This window comes from Gracilinanus agilis, chromosome 2, assembly GCF_016433145.1.
Source record: "Gracilinanus agilis isolate LMUSP501 chromosome 2, AgileGrace, whole genome shotgun sequence".
Classification (NCBI taxonomy): domain Eukaryota; kingdom Metazoa; phylum Chordata; class Mammalia; order Didelphimorphia; family Didelphidae; genus Gracilinanus; species Gracilinanus agilis.
Genome location: NC_058131.1, coordinates 318692088 through 318708892, shown reverse-complemented (window position 1 = coordinate 318708892; position 16805 = coordinate 318692088). Strand labels below are relative to the sequence as shown.

The window sequence follows — 16805 nt, the reverse complement described above, 5'->3', positions numbered from 1 at the left end:
ACTCACCTCACTCTTCATCAGTTCATACATCTTTCCAAGTTTTTCTGAAACCATTCCCTTCAACATTCTTACAGCACAATAGTATTCTACATTTATACATCATAACTTGTTCATTTCCCCCCAACTTTTTGCTGCCACAAAAAGAGCTGCCATAAATATTTTTTGTACATATGGGTCCTTTTCCTCTTTCTTCCATTTCTTTGGAACATAGATATAGTAGCAGAATTGCTGGATCAAGTCTGATAGTTTTCTGGATATTGTTCCAAATTGCTTACCAGATTGTTTAGCATAGTTCATAGCCCTATTGACATTGCATTAGTTTACCTTTCCCAACATTCCCTCTAGCATTTGTCATTTCCCTTTTTGTCATTTTAGCCAATCTCATGGTTATGAAGTGGTACCTCAGGGTTGTTTTTATATTCATTTTTATAATTAGTAGTGAATTTGAACATTTTTTCACATGAACATTGATAGCTTTGATTTCTTTCTCTGAAAACTGCCTATCCAAATATAAATTTGGTTATAACTGCTGTGGCTTACCTCTCCCTGCTACCTATGATCCTACTTAGCTATTCTCCAGAATTTTCATGGATATGATTTCCCTCCATTCTCCATACAACATTAGCATAAGAAATAAAGGCTTGATTAGAAATAAACATTTAGTGCAGACCTATTAAGTACCTACACTGTTTCCCATGACGGCTTCATGGATTTCTTTTAAAATGTAGTTAATGAAGAACAGAACTAAGATCAAAGACCAGAAAGACATACTTTTTATGTAGTATGTGGATATTGTATTACCTTTAAGACTCCTGCCTTCTCTCTTTTAAAAACTCAAACATACTTACTTAAACATTATGCTTCATATCTGGCATCAATAAAAGTCATTATGTCTTAGAAGATTAGGAAACACCAAGTTGTAGACCAGGAAATATAAGATATTCAGATCCACTGGACAGAACTCAATAACCAGGCCAATTCTGCAAGCCCAATTTTTGTCAAATTTTAAGAAAGACAATGCTAAGTTACTTCTTTCTCTTCTTATTTGTAAAATTAATGAATCAGAATAGATGATATTAAACATTGCCCCCCTTTGCCCCTGTGTTCCTATAAACTAAAGTGCAGAGAATTTTTGAAAAAATATCATATATAGATCTGACCATATGAATCTCATAGGCAATCTACTCCAGTGGCTTCCTAATCATCACTAGGATAAGGGAAAAATTCCTTTATTTGGCTTCTGAAGACTTAAACAATCGTTCCCCATCCTACCTTTTCAGGCTCATCACAGATTATTCTCATTCCTTAACCATCCAAATTTGCCTCTTTTCTCAGTGTCTTTGCTCTGGTCATTCCGTATTCCTGGAAAGTACTTCCATCTTACCTATATCCAGGAGTCCCTTTCTTCCCTTTAAGAAGTTTGATAAAACTTAAGCATCATCTTCTGCTTGAAGCCTTTCCTAATTCTCCCAATTGTGAAGTCCTCCTAGACTACCTGATATTAAACTATTTTGTATATATTGGTATTTACTTATGATATACACACATATCTCTCTTTAGCTTCTGTCTTAGAAACAATACTAAGTATTGGTTCCATGGCAAAAGAGTAGCTGCATACACTTTTGTATATTAACTGTTGTCTCCCTTATAGAAATGGGAATATGAAAACAGGAGTTACTTTAAGTGAAGTTGAAGATGGTCCAGCATGAGCATATGCTAGGAATATTACAGAAAAAGATTCTGGAATGTACTGAGAGAAGGGGGAAGAGTTTTTGAAGGTGCAACAACCAATTGCTGGGCACTTCCTGTCCTGAAGCTGAGAGAGGAAGGAGCTGTTCTCTGCTGAACCTGTATTACCAAGCCTGTTGGTGAGAGAAGGGAAACCTTTTGGTTTCCTTTGGGAGTATCTTTTCTCACAAGAAGAAATATACCTAAAGATCTTATATTTTCTCAACCCTGACAAAGAAAAGCATTATCCAGAGTCTGTTAGTGTGAGGGCTGAAGTGTTCACCTCAGTCCCAGGCCAGCCCAGGTGAACTCAGACACCTATTGTTCATCCTTATCTATCTTGAATCTAATAACATCTATATAAACCAACTAGGGAGGATTTTTAGTGTCATGCTTTGGGGATAATTAGCCAGAAGCAGGGAGTGTCAAGTAGCATCAAGATAGAAGACTCTATCTTGAGGGGGAAGTGGGAATCCTCATTCCTAAATCCTCCCTCCCTCCCTTTTGTTTTACTAATAAACCTGTTAGTTTTTTTTTAAACCCTTACCTTTTGTCTTGGAATCAATACTGTGTATTGGCTCCAAGGCAGAAGAGTGGTAAGGGTAGGCAAAGGAGGTCAAGTGACTTGCCCAGGGTCACACAGCTGGGAAGTGTCTGAGGCCAGATTAGAACCTAGGACCTCCTGTCTCTAGGCCTGGCTCTCAATCCACTGAGCACCCAGCTGCCCCCTAAACCTGTTAGTTTTACATCAACAACTTTTTGGAAGACTAGTGTGTGCTCTTGGTCAGACCCAGGTGCCTTAATTACTTCACTAAAGGGGACTGGGCTGTCCGTTGGTGGATTACAACATCCACACACCTCAATATACCCCAATATTTTACCCTATTGGAACAAAAGATCTTTGAATTGTTCCATTCTTTGTACTTATATCTGCAGTGCCTAGTACAAGCAAATGCTTACTTAATACTTGCTAATTTGTTGAAGTATGTATACATAATTCCTATGAAGAAAGTGAAGCACAGAAAGAATTGATTTGTCCAGCAAAGTATTTAGGTTTTAAATTTGTCTTCATCTTTTAAAAGTCATTTGGTACAGGCCTATAAGTCATCTAACACAACAACAGAATGAGATCCACAAATTCTGAGACATACTAGTAGGTTAAACTGGATGGAGACTGTAATAGAACCTATTATTTTGTTGTCTAGAACAGAAGTCTCAAACTCAAAAAGAAAAAGGGACTAATAATTTGTACAAGAGATTTTTGCTAGCCACATACTGGCTTAGTTTTAAAATGTAATATTATCTACGTTTTATTACATTTATACTTATTTTGTTAAATATTTCCCAATTCATCAATGCATTGCTGGTGGAGTTGTGAATTGATCCAACCATTCTGGATGGCAATTTGGAACTACGTCCAAAGGGCTTTAAAAGACTGTTTGCCTTTTGATCCAGCCATACCACTGCTGGGTTTATACCCCAAAGAGATAATAAGGAAAAAAAAAATTGTACAAAAATATTTATAGCTGTGCTCTTTGTGGTGGCAAAAAATTGGAAAACGAGGAGATGCCCTTTGATTGGGGAATGGCTGAACAAATTGTGGTATCTGTTGGTGAAGGAATACTATTGTGCTCAAAGGAATAATGAACTGGAGGAATTCCATGTGAACTGGAATGACCTCCAGGAATTGATGTAGAGTGAAAGGAGCAGAACAAGGAGAACCTTATATACAGAGAAGGATACACTGTGGCACAATTGAATGTAATAGACTTCTGTACTAGCAGCAATGCAATGATCCAGGACAACTATGAGGGACTTATGAGAAAGAATGCTATTCACATCCAGAGAAAGAACTGTGGAAGTAGAAACACAGAAGAAAAACAACTGCTTGATCACATGGGTTGAGGGGGATATTATATTGGGGATTTAGACTCTAAATGATCACTCTAGTGAAAATATTAGTAATATGGAAATAGGTTTTGATCAATTACACATGTAAAACCCAGTGGAATTGCTATGGGAGGGGGGTAGGAGGAGGGGAGGGAAAGAACATGAACCATGTAACCATGGAAAAATATTCTAAATTAATTAAATACAATTTTTCAAATTAAAAAATATTTCCAATTATGTTTTCATCTAGTTTCTGAGGCAATGTTTGATAGTTTAGCATAAGGAGAGGCTAACTGACTTGCCTATGATTAAATTACTATGTGAAAAAGCTGTACTCCTGTACACAAATATGGAACAAGTTTCCTGAGCAGTCAAGATAAAAATTCAAATATTTATCTAAGTGATTAGCCTTACAGTATAGACAAAGAAAAGATACAGTGGTTTCAACCCATTTCTCCTCAGATCTTAGAAGTTATTTTAAAATGTAAATTGTACCACTCCAAGACAAAAGAAACTATCAAATTTAATTTGGGTTCTTAGAACTTAAGAGCTCCCATTTAGACAGAATCAGACTGATGCAGATCTGAGCAAAAGCCTTAGTGGGCATATTTAGTAATTGTTTGTGACAGGTATCAAAATGAAGGGAAGTGAATGTTAGTCAATGGTAAAGTTAACCTAGATAGAACCTATTTCCACAATGGCAACACTCGCTTCACATTGCATTTTAAATAATTCTTCTAAATAAATTTCCTCATCTAGAAAATGAGGGATTTTGTATGAGATGATCTTTAAAGGTCTCTTTTGGCTTCAACATTCTATAATATCTAAAGCTAATGTCTTATTGAAAAGCCTTCTAGATTTCTCACTCTATCTCAGAAAACGATAACAAAAGCCCAAAGAGGCAACTGGGTATAGTGGAAAGAGTTCTGACCAAGATTAGTAAAATAGTAAAACCACTATGGATGCCCTGCCTGCCTATCCTACTTAATTTTCTCTAAGAGATTCAAAAACATTAGAGCTTTGGGCAGACACACTTTTTTTCTTCTCTATTAGCATGTAAATGATTCATCCTTATATAATTTCTTCCAAATTATCAAGTATGTATACCTTCCTTTGTTTCTCTTGCTTCTGTGTTACTGTTTTAAGATGTCCATTCAGTTCTGGTTTCATTCTCAGGAATGTTAGGAAATTATTTTATTAAAGAACTAACTTCAATACCACATCCACCCTTCCATAGCAGGGTGTAAGCCAGAGTAATTGAAAGATAAAGTGCACACAAAATCCCAGAAAACACAGTATAGTGATAATTGACTCAAGGGCTTCATCTCCATTCTCTGTGAGACAGGGCCAGACCCAATGCACTGAAAATAATTTGGGGCCTTATTCCTATTAAAAGTAGGAAGTGGGACCAGACCTGCAGCCAGAATCTTAATTCATTCTGGCAAACAAGAAAATTGTATCCAGTCTAGCATCAAGACTGCCTTGGGATGCAGCTGTGTGGCTCAGTGGCTCCTAGAGATGGGAGGTCCTAGGTTCAAATCTGGCCTCAGACACTTCCTAGCTGTGTGACCCTGGGCAAGTCACTTAACCCCCATTGCCTAGCCCTTACCACTCTTCTGCATTGGAACCAAAACACAGTATTGACTCCAAGACAGAAGGTAAGGGTTTAAAAAAAAAAAAGAACGCCTGGGCCTTAAACACAACAGGAGGTATAGCCAAACAGTGTGGACTTTTCCATCCCATCCAGGTTTTCAAGAGCTGATTATGACCCAAACACAAACCCACAACCAAGAAACTGAGGCTGGAGATATGAGTAAACAGGGAAAAAAACCAAATATATTGAAAAACAATCTCAGACTGAGAAAAAACTAAGTAATAAAACCAGAAGATAGTAAAGCCACAAGTCCAGTAAGAGCCTCACAGAAGAAAAAAAGTCTTGGCTATAAGGAAAAAAATAATATTTGGAATAAATGAGATGAAATATAAAACAAAATAATTAAAAAGATATGACAGTAAGGAGAATGAATAATTTAAACTAGATGGTAATAAACCTTATCTAAGAATTAACCAACTTGAAAATTAGAATGGACAAAATAGAAAGTGATATGATGGAGAAAAGAACTATTCAAATAAAATCAAAAGATTGAAAAACAGAGGGAAAATTGTTATGTGTATGTGTGTGTGTGTGTGTGTGTGTGCACGTGCACGCACGCATGTGTGTACACACACACACACACACACACACACACACAGACTCAGAAACAATAAATTTAGAAATCAGCCAAAGAATCATCATTACTATCTGAGAATCATGAACTCAAAAGGCTTGAATAACATAACCCCAAAAATCATAAATAAAAATTACCCAAATCTTTTAGTACCAGTGGACAAAATGACAAAAAGAATCTATTGATTACTTTAAAACTCTCAAAAGAATGGGTCTAGGAATAGTCTAATTACAAAGTTTACAAAGGCCTAGAAATGGGAGGGCCTGAGTTCAAATCTGATCTTAGACACTTCCTAGCAGTGTCATCTTGGGCAAGTCACTTAAACTTTCACTGCTTAACCTTTACCACACTTCTGCCTTGGCACCAATACACAGTATTAATTCCAAAGTGGAAGGTAGGGGTTAAAAAAAAAAAAAGAATTATGGGGAAAAATATTTATCTATAAATGCTTACATCAGTAAAAAAATAAACAAACAAACCAAGAACAAGGACAATCAATGAATTAGGCATGTAACAAAAAAAATTATAAAATCAACAAATTTTTAAAAATTAAGCACCAAAATTAAAACTCTGAAAAATTAAAGGGACGACTAATAAAATTGAAAGTAAAAACCCACTAAGCTAAAGTTAAAAGTAGGAAATGGTTTTTGAAAAAACAAAACAATAAAATAGAAAAAGCTATTGGCTAATTTGATTTAATAAAAGAAAACTAAATTACTAATATCCAAAATTAAATAAGGTAAATTCACATCCAAGAAATAAAAGCAATTATTAGCTCTTTCAATTATCTACCAATAAAACAATCAAAATAACATGGATGAACATTTATGAAAATATATAAATAAAAATATGAATTTAGGAAAATTCTAAGTATAAAATTCTAAGTATAAAAGACAATATTAATTATATGAAAAAAATTATAGAAGTATTTCAATAGATGCAAAAAAAGCTTGCATAAAGCATGCTGTCCTTTCCTGTTAAAACTACTAGCAAACTTTGAATAAATGTAGTTTTCTTAAAATGGTAAGTACTGTTAGGATCAATATTGATCTTGATCTTGATTATGGCAGTTGGTTATCAGTTGATATAGATACTGTCGATAGGGAACTTCACCGGTAGATGATGGCTGATAGATTTGGCTGGAGACAGACTATAAAAAACCTATTTATTTATAGACTATCAGGAGGAGGAACAGGGACAGGAAAAGGAAACATAGATAGGTAGGAGATATATTGCCCTAAAACTACTGTTTCTAAATAATAACCCACACCCCAATCTTTCCTGCAAGGGAATTCTTCTCAATCACCAAGGGTGATTCTCCTTAAAACTATTCTCAACTGACTATATCCCAAAATCTGACTGTCTACCTTATTCTAATATATAAGTTTATAATTATTAATCTCCCTTAATTATAATCAAATAACAGGTTTTATTCTCTAACTGACCAATATGGCAGTTAGAGATCAAAATGGCTTCCCCTCTCTCTTCATAGAACAAGTGCTGCTAGTCATCAAAATGGCTTCCTCTCTCCCTTCCCAGCAGGGATCAGACCTCACAGCTGATTCAATGAGAACAAAACAGCTCCTCCCAGTGGCAGTAGCCTCTCTCTTTCAGGAGAATTGATTTTCACTCCAACAATTCTCTTCCTACCTTCAAAGACATTAGTTTTCCAAGTCAAGTCTCTCCCCTCTTCCCAGAGGGATCTCAGGAAAACTCCCCAAACACCTCCTCTCTTGAGAGTCAGCTTCTCAGAGAATGTCTAGTATTCCAAATGGCCTCTCCTGGGGGATTCTAGGAATCCCATTTAAGAAACCTCGCAAACATTCTTCCCTTTGCTGAAGGAACCCAGGTAAGATTCAAAATTGTCTCTATACTAAAATGCTTATTTCTACCTATGACTTATTCTTTAATGAAGCTAATTAACAAATTAATCTTTATACCCCCCGTGCTTATTTGAAAAGAAATTTCTCAAATGAAGCAAATATACCTAACTATTCTTATTCTAAAACTAAACTATTCTAAAATTTCTATGCTAGAGACAGAAAGATGAAAGTAAAGAAAAATTCTGCAAAATGCAAATCACATCACAGTTACAGAGAATTCAAATGCAAACATTTTTTATAACAAAACAACACACTTCAACTATTCTATTACAGAAAGCAAATTGTACCTAAAGATAAATATTTTAAAATTTACCTTGCAACTACTATGAAAGGAAAAAACAAATTAAACTTTAACAATTCTATTACAGAAAAAATCTATCTAAAGATAAAATTTCAAAATCAACCCATAATACTATGAAAAACAAAAACTTATCATACAAATATATACAAAAAATATATAATCTTTACATAACCCCCGAAGTCATCTTTTTAGGAAGATATTGTTAATATAATTTTTTTACAAGAACACTGCAAAGAACAGCCAGGAATGTTAATATAGGAATGTCTAGTTCCAGTTGATCCCAGTATGGACACTGACTTCTAAAATAATTATGTACTACAGGGCAGGTGTTTCTAACAAATTGCCCCCTTAATTGACTTATGTACCTTTCCTTGAAAAAGTCCAATCCAATCAAATGTTCCTCCAGGTCTATCAATCTACCTAGGAAAGTAGAGGGTGTTTCTCCAATTTCCTGCTTCACTCTCTCAAATTTCGTCCATGTACCCAGTCTTTGGGAACAGTCTTTCATTGTTTGGATTACTGCCTGTCTTGCCCTGACCAATTGTTGATATCCATAATCCGAATTAATAGTCCAATTTGGCCTAGATAAAGGCCAATCAGGGATGCTATTGTTTTCATTGGTTTCAGCAATAATTTTCTGTTTTTCCTGTTCTGTAAGCAATTCATCTAAAAGAATATCAAAATCACCATAGTCAGGATAAAATTGTTTGATTTTTTTTGGAACTTCTTTATAATTACTCTTGGTTCCTCCTCAAAAGATAGGGGTTTCCTTTTTTAAACTATGTCACTTTGGCTAAAGCCCTTATGCTGTTTAACATTAATTAATTCATGGTCAGGGGTCATCATTGGAATCTCTCTCAAAGGAGAAAAATTGTCCACACTCTTCTCTAGTTCTACTGTTTCTTTCTTTAATTTAGTCGTGCCCTCTTGTTTATCAATACCATTTTTCTCTGTCTCATATTTCTGTATTATAGACTCCAGGCAATTCACTTTTAAGGTTAATTAGTTAAATCTTATTTGCTATCATTTCAATTCTTTAATTTAGCTGAAGATGTAAGAGGGTACCATCTTCACCAGTAACAGTAACAGTATTACACTCAGGGGCATCTGGGTAGCTCAGTGGATTAAGAGCCAGGCCTAGAGACAGGAGGTCCTAGGTTCAAATCCGGCCTCAGACACTTCCCAGCTGTGTGACCCTGGGCAAGTCACTTGACCCCCCATTGCCTACCCTTACCAATCTTCCACCTATAAATCAATACACAGAAGTTAAGGGTTTAAAAAATTAAAAAAAAAACAGTATTATACTCATTACTAATAGTATATAGCTCAAAAAAACTAACAATGTAATGGTAAGAAGGAATAGTCAAGCAAAAAAAAAATTGGGTACAGCTCCCAGTACATGGTGTTGTAAAACCACATTACTCACTCAAGCCAATGCTTGTAAAAGCAGGCTTCTAGGCTGTGGCTAGCTGGCTTTTTTACACCCTCTAGGATGACAGTGAATAGGAAAAAAAATTGCCTTTTTAAAAGTCCTAACTGTATCTGTTATGGATACTAGTATCAATTCTTTAGGCTCTGTCTCCTTTAAGCTCACCAAGAATGTTAATGTAATCTATTTACAAGAATGTTGCAAATAAGAACAGCCAGGAATGTTAATATTGGAATGTTAAGGAAGGGGGAAATTGGATACAATATCTTTTACTGCTTATAATAGATCGGGCAGGTGCCTAATAGCTTGTGGCTATTGAAGCTCTGTGTTAACTGTTGAGTCAATGCAAGGATAACTGCTGGAGACAGATGTAAAAAAAAAAAACCCTCTAATAAATATTGGAAAAGGTTTGAGGAAAGGTAAGGAAAGGTAATGAAGGTTGAAGATTAGGATTGATTCCTTAATCTTAAAGGGGATCTAAATTTTACCCACTCCCTTCTAGTTCAAGAGAACTTGCTTCTTGCTAGAGTAATTCGAGTTGCCTTAAAACCCTCATTAAAACTATCGCTAAAACCCAGAGTCTATCCTAAATAAGCTATGCTAATTATTGATCCTCTCAGTTATATAAGTAAGTTTACTGTCTCCTTAGATCTCTTTCAGCTTTAAATCAGTTAGGTTATTCACTCTTTCTGCCCACTGCCAGCCCTTTCAGGCCTACCTAGGCTTTTCGGCTTCAACAGGCCGCAAAATGGCTTGGCCCTCTCAGTAGCCACACAAAGGAAAAACCGTCTCTCTCTGTCTCTCTCTCTTTTCTTTTGATTTCCCCCACAAACTTATTCCAGAAACTCTAACCTGTTCTCCTCCTTCACCTGCCACTGGGTTTTTTCAGTGTTCCAGGGAATGGAAATGCCAGCCTCCTCCTAGGGAAAAACTCCAGGACTTCATTGGCAGGTGGAAAACTAACTGACTCAGGCTACCCAGAATTTCAACCCACACACTTCCCAAGATTCTGTTTGGCCTTAAAGAAACCTTATCCACTATTCTTTACCCTGTCCTTAGCTGCTAAGATCCCAATTACTCCAAATGGTCCTCATTAGCCCTATGGCTTAATTAATCCTAATAATATAAAATCCCCTCTGTGGTGAGTAGAAAACCCCTGTAAGGTTCCTTTTAAGGAGGATATAAAATCCCTATGAATTAAGGTATTTACTTTTATATTTTAATTAAGTTATCTTTTGTGATTTTTGTAACATTCCTATTTAATATGCTATGCATTATATTAATAAGAATTATTTTAAGCCCTAAACCTTTATACTTACCATTTATATCCTAATACAAACCTCTTTTGTACCAAAATTCAAATGTGTAGTTTAGTGTCTTTAGAAACCCAGTCTTCAGTCTTCTTTGTTGTCAGTCCATTGTTGATTGTAGCAATGTTTGCCTTTTGTGTCTGCTTTGTCCTTTTTGAAACGGTGTCCTTAGCAATTTCATTGTCTTTCCTCTGTTGTCTTTGTGTAGCGGTTCTTCTTCCTTTGTCATTTTGTGGTTGCCCTTGTCCATTGCCATCTTGTAGTTGTCCTCATTGCAGTCATGCTGTTATTTTGTTGATCTTTATCTTCTCACTCTGGATTACCTTCTTCACCTGAAGCATCTTCCACAGCTGTCACTTTTCTTACATGATGTCCTTGTGTAAATAATGGTCTAACAAAGTCTGCAGTAGCTCATCTGGAGTAACTCATTGCTCCCATGTGAATAACATTTTTGCCCTGATTACTGTTGACCTCCACATTTAGTGCTCCTATACACAGGTTTGCTGGGCCCTTCTTGTAAGGAATCAACGTGGTCAATGTCAGGATTGCCATCTGAGTCTATTAAGGCTTCTTTATCCATGAGGTCGAAGGCCTACTTTGAAACTTTGCTGTCTTCATATGTGGATAAAGGTGAAATTGTTTGACTTTGCTCTAGTTGCTGCTTTAGTAGTCTTTTACTTTTAACTTTTTTAGAACCAACTTAGGTGGGTGTATTTCTAGTGAACCAGGATCATCTAAATGTGACCCTTTAACTAAAGAATGGGGCATTTCATATCACTAAAGGATCAGAAATTTAATGACTTGGGTTTATACTATGATTGATAGCTTTAGTATTCTTAGTTACCTTAAGGATTCTAACTTTTCTGAATCTCTCATTCTGTAAAAGGGAAGATGAGACATTTCACTTTTTTTTAATTGATAATTTTCAAAAATTAATAATCTAGGGCCTCCATTTCAAGTGTTGCAGCTGCACCGCCTCTACCGTCAGGTTGGGTTGTGGGTGGGCTCTGCCAGCAGGTGGCCATAGCAGGTCATCTGTACCTGCAGCTCTTGGCAGTCAAGCACAGCGCCATCCATGGTGTCATGCATGTCATGAAGGGGTACGAAGGTGAAGCCACATGACTCCTTGGTGTAGCGATGGTGGGGGATATGGATATCGTCCACTCGGCCGTACTTCTCAAAGACTCACCAGAGTATCATGGTACTGGCTGTCCACCTTCAGGCAGATCATATCCTCCATGTCTTGGGGAGGACGCCCATAGCTCATGGCCAGTGAGGGCTTGGCCCAAAAACCACAAGCTGAGAAATCAATGCCCTGAGAGGGCCTGTGCATGCTCAGCTAGAGGTGGCAGCAGCAAATCCTACGGTTTGCTTCAACTCCCAGGCTTCTTGGCTAGCCACTGCCACCATGCAGGGCTGGCTGCAGCTCTCACTTGAGTCCTGTAGCTGGCTCTGTGCCTTTTACCTCTCTTCATTTTCTGCCCTAAAATCTGATTTTGAGTCTTGCTCTTGGTTTATAAGTTCTGCAATTCAAGTTGAATACTGTGCCTTTTGTTTTCCAATATTTTTATTTTCCTTGCTTTTGTTTTCTACTATTGCTTAGTGTCTAATTTTCTGTGAATTGATAATGGCTTCTTTAGAGGCTGGGTCTCAAAGTCTTTTTGTCTACTCCCACACTGGGTAATTCATTGGGTCTCTCGGAACTCTGGTAATTTGCTTTGAGGAGAAAGATTGGGAAAGGAGAGAGAAGTCTTTTGGAGCAGAAACCAAGAGCCAACATTATCCATAATAGGGGAAAGATAGAAACCTTTCTGGTATAATCAGAAGTAAAGTAAGGATGTCATTATTGCCATTTCTATTCCATATTGTTCTAGAAATGCTAGCTATAGCAAGAAAAAATGTAAAGGAATTACCACAGGCAAAAAATAAATAAAACCATCACTTTTTTCAGGTGATACAATGATTTTCTTGACTAAAAAACTAGTCAAAACAATTTTTAGTTAAGTGGCAAGATATAAAATAAACCCACATAAATCACCTGCTTTTCTATATTATTAACCAACAAAATTCTGTTTAAAGTAACGATAACAAAAAATACTTGAAAAATCTTACCTGTCAAGATAGACATAGAAGGTAGTTCATCAACAAACAAGAAATAGAGGTTCACACATGACAAAATGGACAAAACCAGCACTTAGCATACTTTCTGGCACAAGGTGGTAACTTAAAAAAGCGCTTACTGGCTTGCTGACTAATGTAGTTAAAAGTAGAAGGGAAAAGGATAGCTGGGGGTAAAGTCTTTGTAACAAGTTTCTCTGATAAAGTCTCCAAGATATATAAGGAATTGATTCTAAATTATAAATTACAAGACAAGAACTATTTACTAATAGATAAATGGTCAAAAGTTATGAATATTTAATTTTCAAAAGAAGAAATACACGTTATCAACAATCAGAGTGAAAAAATTGACAAATGTTGAAGGAGCTGAGAAAAAGCAGGAATATTTGTTCATTCTTGATGGAGTTGTGAACTGATCTAGCCATTATGGAAAACAGTGAAAAGTTATATCCCAAAAGTTATTCATCTGTGCACACCTTAAGATCTAGCTATAGTATTAGCAGGCCTAAACTACAAAAAGAGCAGAAAAAAGGGAAAAGTTCCTATATGTATAAAAATACTTCTAATAGCTCTTTTTTAAAATAATAACCAAAACCAAAAAACTCAAGGGATGCACATCAGTTGAATGATGGCTAAATAAACCATGGCATATAAATTTAATAAAATAAGAAATGAAGGGATCATTTCAAAGGAAAACTCAGTGCTGTATGATTTGATATATAATAAAATGAGCAAAACTAGGAGAATAATTTATACAATGACAAAATTAGAGAGAAAAGCTTTTGAAATACTTTAGAACCCTGAACAATGCAATGATAAGCTACAAGTCCTAAGGACAATAGATGAAACATGCAACCCCATCTCCTGACAGATAGGCAATAGACTTTCCAAGAATGTTATATGTTCAGGAGCTCCCCTGGATCCATGATTCCATCAAAATTTCCTAAACTATTAATCTACTGCAGTGGCACACCAAATAGTTGCTCTGATTCTCTCAGAACTACACAGATAATTATAGTTTGATATTTTAAATGCCAACTGGGTCAGATTTTGGGTAGGATCCTACAATTTAAAATTCAGACAACTGAATTTTAGGAAGTAAAATTTGGCTCAACTAAAATTAGGAACAAGATGATTAAAACGTAACTTGTTAAATATAATTTTAGGATTGTAGGGACTTTTTCTTTTTAAACCCTTACTTTCTGTCTTGGTAACAACTCTTAAGATAGAAAGGCAAGGGTTAGGCAAATGGGGTTAAGTTACTTGCTCAGGATCACATTGCTAGGAAATGTCTGAGGCCAAAATTGAACCTAGGTCCTCCCAACTCCAAGCCTGGTACTCTATTATGCAACCTACTTGCCTCCTAGAGGGGCTTAATATTAGAAGGAACATCATACATACTATGTTAAAACAGAATGTTAAGAGTTGACAAGGATCTTAAAATATTTTGGAACCTGTCACAGAATGTCAGAGTTAGATAAAAATCATCTTTGTCCAAGTGGTCACATTTTATAAATGAGGACATCAAAGCTCAGGAAGAAGCTACTTGCTCAAAAAAACAGTAACCCAAGCAAAACTGGATTCCAACTCTCATGACTCTCCATTAGATACATTGCCTCTCTTCAAATCCAACCATGTAAAGACAGATATAATTTAATTCACACCAAACAAAACACAGCTTATAACCTTCCATAGGAAAGTAAATGATAAATTACATTGTGCTTGTAATTTATTCCAAAGAGGCTCTTGCAATCCTTCTTTGACAACCAGTTGTTAAAATGCCTTGCTTTTCAGCAATCACTGAAAACTACTGAATTAAATAATTTTTTCTATTACTGAGGTATTCTCTCCAAAGAAAGAGAATGTATATTGTTTCCAATAGAAAATAATGACAAATTCAATGTATGTAAGCTGTGGACTGAAATTTTTTTTTAACTATCATTCCATGGATTTTATCCAAAATAAGAGTGATTAGACTTGTTCTGCTTGGCAGAGGAAAGCAGGACTAAAAACAAGTGGTGGAATATTGTATCTTAAAGGAAAAGCTTCTTAACGATTAGAGCTGTCCAACAAAGACATGCTTGGACTGCCTCAGATGATGAGTTCATATGATTGGAAGTATCAAATCAAAGGCTGATTGACCTTTTTTGGAAAATGTTGAAGAGATATAGAATCAGGTACAAGTTGGACAAGAAACTCTCTAACATCCCATCCATATCTGAGATCCTGTTCTCAACAGTGATAGAGATCATAAAGTAAAATTGTCTTCAAATTAAGCTCAAGACTTAGAGGATGACAAGCTGTGTTTCTGAATATCTGAAGGGGGGGGGCTGTTACAGGGAAGGATTAGACTGAATCTGATTGTTCCCAGTGGGCAAAAATTAGGAAAAATGGATACAAGTTACAGGCAAGTAAAATTTGGTTCAATATGACAAGGAATTTTCTAATGATCAGAATTATCTGGCAGCAGAATTGGTTGCCTTGAGGTAGTACATCATTAGAGATGTTCAAAAGAAGCTGGATGACCGCCTGTCAGAGATGCTGAACACAGAATTCCTGCTTTAAGCTGGAGATGACCTCTTGAAAAGTCTTTCTACTGATAAGATTTTTTGATAAACTTCACTGTAATTTTGTTCTTATAGTAGCTATTAGCACAGAACTAGTATTGAATCTTCAAATTGTATTTCCAGGTATATCTCAACCCCTTTATAGTTCTGTGCCTAATTCCTGGAACATGATTTAGGCCTTTTCAAATGAAAACTATAGCATTATCAGAGGAATGGCTGATCCAATTGTGGCACATTAATGTAATGGAATATCACTGTGTTTTAAGAAAGAATAAGTATGATAAATACAGAGAAGCAGGTAAAGACTCACGTGGACTAATATGAAGTAAAGAAAATAGGAAAGCAGGATAAGTACTGACTGCATCAATGTAAATGGAAAGAACGAACATCATGAAACAACTTAAAAAGATAAATTTCAAATTATAAAAGAACAAGTTTGGTCTCAAGAAATATAAAAAGAAACTTCCCCATGCCTTTTGCAAAGAGTTCACATGTGTGAAATATTGTATGTAATATAATCTTTTCTCTATCTGTTAACAAGTTTTGCAGGGTTTTTTCTTATCTTCTTTTTCTTTTTCTTTTAAATTCATTGTATATAAGGGATAGTTCTCTAGGAGGGAAAGTGAAGAAGGATACAGAGGGAAATCTTCAAAGCAGGCACACATCAGAAGCAGGGGACCGGCCTATCTAAGTATGGAGAGGTTCATTACCAAGAGAGTGGTGGAGTTGGGAGAAAAGGATTTTTTAAAAGCCACAGTAACCCACAAATAATAGGCAAGAAAGGGTAGCAATCTGTGTTGGTAGAAGTGGCTAAATTAAAAACCCTTTAAGTACTATTCTCATCTGTAAAATGAAAGTAATGAATTAAATAGATGATTTCTACAATCTTCCAGGTCTAGATCCTCTTGATCTTTTCTAGTTAATCCATTTTATATATCTCCAGGTAAAAAGTAGCTTTGTTAAACTTGTTCTGACAACATAAAAAATATTCTGAGTTAGTTCCCCAGAGAGGAGGGAAGGTCCCATAACATATATAAAAGAAACAGTAGAATAAGGAAAGCAAGGCAGTTGAACTGTAGGGTCAAGAAAGCAACAGCTGCAAATAATATCCCTAACAAGGCCATCAGACTCTTTTCTCACTCTCAGGTGGCCTATATAACTGGCATATAAAATCAGGGACCTTTGGGTTGATGACACTCCTTAACTAGTCATTATCTAGGCCAGGGGTTAGCAACCTTTTTGGCTGTGAGAGCCATAAACGCCACATTTTTTAAAATGTAATTTTGTGAGAGCTGTACAGTGCTCACAGTGGGCGCTCCTATAACAATATGCGCTCCTGTAACAGCGCCTG

At 36.0% G+C, this 16805-nt stretch overlaps 1 protein-coding gene across 1 annotated transcript in view; it reads right to left on the bottom strand.

Annotated features, from left to right (window-relative positions):
* The window catches only part of NR6A1 (nuclear receptor subfamily 6 group A member 1), a 64705-nt gene extending 53356 nt beyond the window's left edge, over positions 1–11349 (bottom strand). Inside the window, exon 1 of the mRNA XM_044659750.1 lies at positions 11241–11349. Coding sequence (XP_044515685.1) covers positions 11241–11349 — 109 coding nt within the window. The remainder of the gene's footprint in view (positions 1–11240) is intronic.
* Between the last annotated feature and the right edge of the window lie 5456 nt (positions 11350–16805).